Here is a 10,198-nt window from a genome sequence, read left to right as displayed (position 1 = left end):
CATCAGGAGTTCCAGACGCTAGCAGAAGCTGAGTGCGTATACCAACAGCCACAAAATAAATTAGAGGTTTGACAATGCATCTGATTTTTTATTTATTTATTTATATATTTTTAAAGAACAAAACAGATGCAGTGAAAATGGGAATCGCCCCTGCTTTCAGTGCCAGCCAGCTGGAAGTGTTTATTTCACCTTGACCTTGTTCTGGGTTTGCACTTCTTTCCTGCAGCCCCAAGTCTGACATAATGCACAACTCGAACTGCTAATTGGAAGGTCTGACTCCTATGGAAAAAAGGTCACATATCTATTACCTTCTCTCAACACTCCGTGGAACTGTGCAGCGTTACTCCCCTGAATGCATAATTCAATTAGAAGAGGAGGTTTGTTGTAGAACAAATGGGAAAAGTAAAACAACAACAGAGATACGATGGCCCAAGGCACCCAGCTCCTGGAGTCAATGGGGATGAGACCATCAGTGGAGGAAGAAGCGGGCAGGCTGGGAAGATGCACGTGGCTGTAAACTATGGCAACTCTTTCTTGCATGGGAAGTCTGCCAGCCATACTTGAGGAAAGGCAAAGTTGAAAAAAAATCCACTTGTCTTATTTAAAAAAAAAATAATTTAGAAGTCAGCTAGTTTCTGGAACAACAAATCACATCATGTTTTGAAGAAACTGCCTCTATACCACGACAGATTTCTACCAAACTCAAGGCAACCATTCCTGCGTTCAATCCCCACTGCTGCTGTTGAAGTAGTAATGAGAGACCCCTGGCGATGTAATACCTAGGAATGGATGAATTACCGAATTCTACCCCAAGAAAGGCCCCTCTCCTGGCGGGAGGACCCAGCAGGGCCCTAAGCGAGGACAGCAGCGCAATCGGCCTGGTAACCGCAGCAAGCCGGTGCTCCTCCACTTCTGAGAATACAAAAGGAGAGGCTGGAGCACCACCAACACCTTTGCTACAACAATGCCAGAATGAGTCACTCCTGTTTCTCTTTACCTTTTTATTTATATGCCACAGCTAACATACTGCTTCAGCAATCGCAACCTTCTAACCTCTCTTTTTCAGAACTAAATGTTCCTTGTGCATCTGAGGGCTTTTCATTTGGCAAAGGTTGGCCATTTCCTAACGAGCAGCAACCAGGAAATTAGGAAACTGCAAGCACAAGACACACACGGGACCAGCACAGTGCTGGATACACTGAGTCGGGATATCTACGATCATTTGGATGAGCCAAACCTCTCCAAATCTCTTCTACCTGTTGATAACATATTCTAAAGAGAAAGGAGTCCTGCCGTGCAAACCAGCATTCCCCGTTTCAGTAACGCGGGCACAAAGTCCGGGTGGGTACCAAGGTCGCCACGTTTCCTGCTGTGGACAGAAATGTTTTTCATATTATTAGGGTTAACAGTACAACCTGGATACCTCAGGGTGTGAACACCGTTCTACAGAACAAAAAGAATGGGACTTCGGGTATTTACTCTGAAAGACACCTCTGACACCTTAGATGGTCATTTTGGAAGGAGACGGTCTATGTTTTGTGGCTGAAAACTACCAAATCGGGCAGCAGGCGCCACAGTTCTTCACCTGTGCAGGTCTGGAAGGTATGGAGAGATTGAAAGCACTGCCCACCACGTGATGTGAGCAGGAGCTGGAGGTACAGAACAGCGCTCTTCTCTAAATGGTACTGTTAGCATTGTGGGGGATTATTTTCGATTTGTTTAGATCGCAGGAGAACCCCTGCAGGATGTCACTTTGGAGCATCACACAAAAACCAGTAACACACCTTCTATTCTTCCGATAGTTTTAATCGAGCAATATTTTGTCTTGGAACTCTGGGAAAAGCTCATTTACAAAATTATCTGAATGAACTGAAAATTGCTTTTGAGGTCACAGATGCCCGTTCTTGCTTTGCATTCAGTTACAGAGGAGGAAAAAAGAGGTCTTCAGCATTGCCTCATCCCACCGTGTTCAGGGCACAGAACAGAAGGTATGGAGGCTCATGGCAGACACCAGAGCCTAGGGAGAAAAACTAAGGCAACTGTGCTACTGGGCAAGCTAGCTGCAGTGAAGCAAGCTCGCTTTCAGATTTCTGGGTCTCATCATCTTTAATAGAGATAACACACAATTTTCAGGGCACGAGCTTTGCGGAACAAGCCAGCTTCAGGTGCAAGAATCAATACCACACGTCAAGGCACTGCGAGCAGCAAGTGTTTTGCCCAAATAGGAGTCAACTACCAAAAACCCCCAACGATTCAAAGCCAAGCCGCGCACACCAACAGGTCTGCACTAGGCATTCAGCAGGTGAATTTGTTTGGGATGCAAAGCTGTGCTCCGAGATGATGGTTCAGGAGAAAACGGGAGTCTTTCAAATACCCTGAAAGCTCTGGAGGTACCTCTGATCATATAAAATGCTAAAGCTACTACAGGACTGCTCAAACTCACCATCCAGAAACAGTAAAATAATCCAATCACCTTCAACTTAGTGGTTAAACTAATGTCGGCTACGGGCATTATCAAGTGCTAGAAGGGAAACAACAGAATTAGTATTTTCCAGTACAATGTCCTTGGACTGTAACTCCCGTAATCACTGTGTTCACAAACACTCTGAACTGGTGATACAAGGGCACAGAGCTTTCAAACGGGAATTCAACCAAAACACTTCTATGACACAGCAGTAACACCCCTGTCCAATGGAAATATAGTAACCAGACAATAATTAAGTCAGAACGAGCCACGTAAAAGGTGCGTTCAAGAACCACTCATTACAGAAAGTGCCACTGCAGGACAGGCATAAATCCTTTGCAGATGTAGAGTTGTGAGTCCACAGGGTATACAGATGCAGAGCTCATTTTACTGGCAACAGATAAAAAGGATGGAAAGGACTTAAAGATGATCCTGAAGTGGAGGTATTTAGCAGAAAAATGGAGGCTATTTCTTTTATAGACTGAACTTACAACACGAGAAAACACATAATCTGCTGGTGATCCTGCTACACGCTAAGGGGACTGAATGATACATTTTCAACTAAGAAAAATCTTCCTGATTATCTTGCCTAATTGTTCATCAGATTTGTTGGACATTAGGTAGACTGACTTGAGCAAGAAGGCTTATATGAGCTGCAGAAAATAGTATGTCAGCCGGGACAGGAATTCTGACCCTTTCCTTGCAACAGCAGGAGACCTCACCGCTGAGGCCACGAAGGCCAAAAGGTGCTAAAACCTTCAGATTTATAGATCACCTGCTTTCGTGGATCTGACTCCGCAGCCCCATGGGATCCAGTTCAAGTTAAAATAGCTAAGGATCGCTCTCTCCCTCTCAATAGGTTCTCCCGTCTCGAGAGACATGACTCCAGAGCTACAAACAAACCCGGACGAGAGCAGGTTAAAGCCTGTTCCCCATTGCTGAGTTACAGGGCCAGAGCCCATTTCAGCTACAAACAGAGATACGACGTTAATGAGCAGCAGAGAAACATCCATGTCGCTTCACCACCTTTGTGCCTTGCACACCATTTTAATATCCCTAAAATGGTATTATTTGAAACCCTACATTCGGAAGGAAAAAGGCAATTGTTAACGCAGGCTATCCACGCCCTTCAGATTTCTCTGTGGCTGCCCAATGGCCATAATGGTGTCAAAACACCAAGTCACCTCACACTTGTGTGCCACGAGCATAAAGAAAGCAGAAACAGTGATGGTGCTGATCAGTCAAGACAATCCGAGATGAGTATGGGTGCCGTGCCAACTAGGCATGGAAGAAAACCAACACAAATTAAATAAAAAAGAGAAAAGAACGCAATTGCTACCAACCGTGCCCTCACTGCCTGCTGCCTGGCTCTACCGATATACACACATGGTAGATTCTCCTTCTGACTTGTCCAAGTGGGAGAGGAATCTTCAAAGCATTCCCATTTGGAAAAAAAAATAAAAAAAAAATAAAAATCCCCTTTTACAGAATTCATGCAGTAACCAGAAGTTCCCCATTATAAGAAATCAAATTAAGACACTAGGCAAGCTAGCAAAGCAGTCAGCTGAAACAGGCAGGTAAGGACACAATTTGCCTGTCTGATTCTTGCAAATACCGTCTTGTTTGATTTTTCTTGTTCTTGTGTTATTAATAAATTATACAAGAATACTGAACAATATGTTAAAAGGAGAACCGTAAGCTTCAATTTTAAAAGTTCAGCTAGAAACCCACAATTACACTTTAAGCTACCAAATTGCTGCGAGCGGGAAGAAAGTGCTTTTACACTCTATGTGCCGTTTGACTGATCTCAAACATGGGAAAAGGGGAGAAGGCAGTCTGTTAAAAGATGAAACGCATTTGTCTCTTCTTGTGCTAAACCAGAACTTTTTTTTGCTCTCAAGCTGGGTGTTGATTCACATGCACGGCTCGTACCAGGTAAGTCCTGGTAAGGCAGACGGCGCCGCGAGCGCACAGTGTAACGTTTAACAGTGCTCTGGGTACCGCGATACCGGGCTCCCCTCTGCCCCATGCCCACCTGCAGCCCGGGGCAAAAACGCAGGAGACGCAGCCCAGAGCGGATATAAAAAACAGAAGAACACATTACACAGTGCAATCACTGCCCAACTGCACCAAGAAATAGTGTAAATTGACAAAGAGCTGCTAGAAAGTATTTCTTGTTCACAGCACTCAACTGTGGGGCGGTATTTTTCTGAAGCGCAGCACGTTTTTCAGCCTGGAGAATTACTTCTGATTTCCAGAGCAGGACAACAGGCAAGGGCAGAAGGAAGCGAAGGATCAGACTATCAAAGCACATTTATCATGGAGCTCTTACATCACCCAATATTCAAAGTATGCCACCGGTAAGATGTCGAGCACCAGAGTGTAAAGCTAATGTTTTATCCTGACCACACCAGGGCAACGAGCTTCCCACGAGCAAACCCTTACTGGAGTTAGCAGGGACCACGAATAAACGTCACATTTTGTCCTTAATGAGAAACAAAAGCAAAAATGTCAAGCTTCTGCTGAGACATTTTCTGGGTGGGTTAACAACTATCCTCCAACAGTACCTTTTATTCGTTTGTGAGAACTAACACATACCAAAAATAATCAACAAGAACACCACCATCGCCAACAACCGCACTCATGAGGCCACACCAACCATCAGTTCAGTGAGCGACAGATCCTTACACATCCGTTTAATTAAAACGCTTCCTTCCAAGAAGGTCTAACTCCTATATTCCTTGCACAATCACAGGGAGGACCAAAAGCAAGCCAGAAAGGACCTACCCCCGCTAATTGCCCAATCAGTGAGTTCTGACTTAAGGCTATCGGTGATAGGAAGGCTGTGAGGAGCACCTCGTCATCGGTGCGTTCGACTTGGTGATAGGAAGGCTGTGAGGAGCACCTTGTCATCGGTGTGTTCGACTCCTAACTCCTACCGTTCCAGAGGTTACACCAACGAGGCTTGACTGGAAAACTAAATGTTTTTTTCAGGTGCTCTTCTCCAAGACTACAAACCCGCTACCGAGGAGAAAAAAAAAACAGCTGTGCCAAAGTTAGATGAGGAAAGAAATAATAAAACCCTTCTTTCAAATCAAAGCTGAAGATGTGCAGAGAGCTTCACAGGGGACCGGTGGTACCAGCACTGCTCTCGCACAAAAGGTCAAAGATGCAGCAGCACTAATTACGCTGAGAAAAATGAGAGTGACCTCAGACAGAGATGACGCCGGTTACTCTCACAAAAAACCACCAGATTCTTGCATCTAAGCCACACAAGAGTATAGCCGGAAAAGTATCACAAACTATTCACAAATGCTTCTTGAAACCACAGCTTAGAAGCAGGAAGACAAAACACCTACATTTTTGCTGGCAATTTTAAGTAGTAAAAATGTAACTTGTTGAACTTTGCTTTAGCAGGCCTGAGCCCTATAGACTCGTAAAACACAACTGCGCTGCCCAAAACCCCGGGCAACAAGACATTATTACCAGTAATAAAGTTCTTGAGCTACAAAGTGTCCAGTGTTCTTTTAAAATGATTAAAATGAACAAATCCTCCTTAATTGCATTAGCGTTGGCTACCCCAGGGAACACAGCTCGGTCGCTAAAGCAGGGAGAGGAGACCAGCCATCTGCCAGCAGGGTCACGGCCCCGACCTGGCTGCTCCACTCCTCTCCACCCTTCTTCTCCTGTCGTACCAGGTACCCAGCTGATGCTGAACCCGGCTTTGCCTTCCCCCTTGGTGACAGAGAAGTTGCGAGATCTTCAGGTGAACAGAATTATAACTTAAACGCGGAGTAGCTTCAGCTCACCGAATTCAGCGACAAAATTCTCCCACAGGCTTCCAGAAGGCCAGGATTTCATCCCGAGCCCGTCTCTCGGCCCACAACGAAGCCACCACGTTCTCCTTTCCCGTTCGGGCTGCTGAAAAACACCATCCTGCGGAGGAGAGGCAGAGCGGGCTGGGTGTGCTGCCAGGAGCTATGTATCGGACACCTCACCTGCTTACCTAAAGGACCTCCAAAGTACGTCCCAATGTCGGTTGGAGGACCACAAATAAACTGCTGGCGGTGGAGTCCCTGGAGCTGAAAAGGAGCGTCCACTTCTTTTTACGTCAAAGTTTGGCTGCAGAGATCTTGAGATACTGCACTGCAACTCTATACCTCCACCTTTCAGCTGAAACCCAACTCGGAACACCTTCTGCAACTCTGGTGCTGAGCATCCGAACAGCGCAGTTTAAAAAAGGGCATAACTTTAAAAAAAAAAAAAAAAAAAAAGCAGCCTAATTTGCAAAAGAAATGTCGCCAGCTCTATTTTTGTCGAACCAGTGTTTCCCCCTCCCCAGGTCCAGAGCACTCCCTTGGGCTATTCTGAGATAAACCCAAGTCCTTAATTAGAGCTTTCAGCGAGTCCAATGACACACGGAAGGTAAAAGCTTGAACTAAAACAAACGAAAAAGTATTCTAAGCAATTTGCAGTTAGGCAGCAGGCTGCATCGTGACTCTTTTACCAAGCAAGTGCAAGGTTACCGAGATATCAAATGGGAAACACGCATCTCAGTCTCCAGGGTTTCCTCTGGAGCAAGCTGAATGTTATAGATTTCTAGAGCCAAATTAGATTTTTGTGTTTGAGCAAAAACAACGTCCTTTATAATACAGAAACACACAAGAAAAAAAAAAATATATATAATGGGGTCCTATTAGGGCTGGAGAAGGAATCGCCCAAGGAAACAGTCTCGAAAAAACAAGTTGCGTCCCCCCCAGCACGGCACAAAGGAGCCGCCAACACCGGTGCGAAAATCCCCGTGTCCTTCCTCCCGCTCAGATGGTGCGACCCATTTCTGTGAATTACCAACACAAAGTGGACGTGACACCAGAGTATCACCCAAAAACACTTTTATATGGTTTTTTTTGGTTTTGCCACTGAGTTTCCTCCCCAACTGTACCGAGACGAAAGAAGTCACTTCTGTCTGCAGCCCACCCAGTGCATCTGCAGGCTCCAGCAGAAATCCTGAACCCGCACTAACGCACAACTGCTCCAACAAACAAGGAAGTTTTCCAGCTTGGAGAAAAGCAGCGTCAGCTCATTAAACAGTTAAAAAAAAGATGGAAAACTCAGTGCCAACCTCTGGGATTTGAAAAACTCAGCCCTGAACCTAAAATCAACCAGCTTGGAAGCCAAAAATAAAGGGATGCAGTTCATTTTTAGATGCCTGATTTCTTATTTTTCTACTACCAGTAGACACCTCAGCACCTGTCTTGTTCCTCTCATGGGCCCAAATTTCACTCATTTCAACTTGGAGTCGGGCTACTGAGAACAGACAATAATAAGTCACATAGAAGTGACAACAATTTCTAATCAGCGCAATTTTTTAAAATTCGAGACAAATGAAAAATTCAGTACACAAAGTCACAGAATTCATCATCTTCCTGCAACAAACGTTCTCTCACAGGAATATTCATGCTCAGTAAGTGCATCCCATTTTAGGGTAGCAGCACGGAAAACATCTAAGGGGCAAGGAAAGCAGAAGAAAAACAAAGATGACATAAATCTGGTTCTAAGAAGGGGAAAAAAGGGAGGGAAGGGGATTCATATTTGCCCACAAATCCAATTGCGATGACATCCTCACTGCTTTCTTCCATCTCTACCGTGAGCAAGTTAAAGTGATGCTTACAAGACTTGGAACAGTCAGAAATATTTATTCAAAACAAGGTCGTATGAGCTTTTTGAGAAGTGGAAAAGTTGGCGTACAGCAATTTGCTTTAAGACCGCAGGACTTCTTTTCAGTCACACAAAATCATCTGATTCTCTCTGCTCCTGTATCAGTATCACTGCATCCTTTGTTTCCAGATGCCGAACAGTCCCCTCTTGATGAGCTGCGAAACAGGAAAGCACCACGGCTAGCTTTGACTACACGATTCCCACCAATAAAACTGGGATTTTGCTCACAATTTGCATAATGACTATTTTTTAAAGAAGAGAACGCGATATTCTCTTTCATCACGGCCTTAAAAGTTTGTCTTTATCCTCACTGTTGCTCCATATGGCAAAGTAAATCACTTCAGCACAGATGCAGTCTATAAATAATGTTTTTGTGCTCGATCATGTATTAGCACACCAGGTACAACTCCAGGAAGTTCCACTGTGAACATGTAACACCCAACCCAAAGCTCTCCTGAAGCAGCAGCAAGACTTTCCTAACCTGCTAAACTCTCATAGCTTTTGACAGCCGGTATTTATTTGCAAATCCCCATTCCCATTAAAACAGGACCAACTCCCACAGCATATGCCATAAAAACAACTCTCTCAATTATTCACACTGATAATCAACATCTCCCCGCGACGCTGGATAACTCAATAACCGCTCTGTTAAAGGAACACGATGAGGGAGTCTGTGCAACTTAACTCGAATCGTGTCCAAAAGACTGCTGTTTCAGGCTACGGAAAAACCTCTCACCAAAAATTTAATCTATTAATAAAAACCACTACTTCCTCCAGCCACAAAAATCCACAATCAGTTTTGAAGGGAGCTTCACGCACTCCTCAGAGCTACCGCTTCTGCCTGGACCGGAGAGAAGAAGAGAGACGATAAAAAGAAAGCAAACCCCATCCAGTTACAGCACGTAACAATTTTGTTCGCTATATTTGTCCCATGCAGGAACCGCACCAAGCTGCAGGTGCCTTAACTGTATTTGCAAATCAGTCTTCCTCCGAGTGGAACATCTTCCAAGCCTTTGACGTTAAACTTTAACTAACTCGAACACAGCAACTGCAACCCTGCTCTTACGGCTCAAACTTCCATTTGCTCAATTCAATATTTAACAAAGAAAAGCAGGGCACGAAGCACAGTTTTAAAGCAACGAGAGCAGCTCTTTCACCCGCCTTCAGCGTCAAACCGCAGGCTCGCCAGCCAAGTTTGAAAGGTTGGGCTCGACTCACGGCAAACAAATTCAGGAGTTTCTTCAGTAAATTTAGAGCCTGTGAATTGTTTAATAATGCAGTAATTCCTCTCCTCCCCTGAGATTACCCAACAGACATTTGCCAGCAACCTCGCCAGACAACCTGAGCGCTGCACGGCTCCGTTCTGAGTTAATAAACTGCTCACCCTTGTGGTCCACAAGGGTATCATGCGAAGAATATATTTATTTAAAAGTTGCATAGATAATATGTAACTACCGGTGTCATTACAGTTTAGCCGGTCTTTTGGACACCGTGCAAATCCTGGGCAAGTTCAACTAAAATATTACGCAAAAATAAACCCCCTCACCGTTTCCCCAAGCTGTGCTTATTTTTACTTTTTCTGTCGGTGACAGCGCGGACCCTTCAGAGGGTTTTCCAGCCTACCATGCAAGACCTGACTCGGTTACAACCACCGTCACCTTTGATTTGCCTCTCGGCTCCTGCCCACGGACAGCAACGCGCGTATCCACGCAGGGGTTTTGTTTTTAACGCCAACCAAAACCAGTTTACCTACAGGCCGAGCCTCGCTGGAAAATAAAACAAACACGGTTGGCAAAAGCAAGGATGAAAAAAAAAAAACCAAACCACCCCAAAGCTTGGGCGAGAGACGGCGGCTGCAGGGCTCGGCTCCCGCTGAGACAGCGGCGGAGGGACGGTGGAGAGGTTCCTTCCCCCGGCTCTTCGCTTGAAAACTCCCCAGCGGCGGCGGGAGGAGGCAAAAGGCCGGTAAACACCGGCGGCTTCCCCCGGTGAAGTCGCCCTGCCGGCGGCTCTTCC

At 45.3% G+C, this 10,198-nt stretch overlaps 1 protein-coding gene across 1 annotated transcript in view; it reads left to right on the top strand.

The window, feature by feature from the left end:
• The first annotated feature begins 1,505 nt into the window (after positions 1 to 1,505).
• Positions 1,506 to 10,198, top strand: part of DOK2 (docking protein 2, 56kDa) — a 15,400-nt gene continuing 6,707 nt past the window's right edge. Inside the window, 1 exon segment of the mRNA XM_009884371.1 lies at positions 1,506 to 1,602. Within this exon segment, the coding sequence (XP_009882673.1) occupies positions 1,506 to 1,602 (97 nt within the window).

Source organism: Charadrius vociferus, unplaced genomic scaffold (genome assembly GCF_000708025.1).
Source record: "Charadrius vociferus isolate BGI_N301 unplaced genomic scaffold, ASM70802v2 scaffold1044, whole genome shotgun sequence".
NCBI classification, from domain to species: domain Eukaryota; kingdom Metazoa; phylum Chordata; class Aves; order Charadriiformes; family Charadriidae; genus Charadrius; species Charadrius vociferus.
Note: the sequence above shows the minus strand (reverse complement) of the source record. Positions and strands in the feature narration are given on the sequence as shown.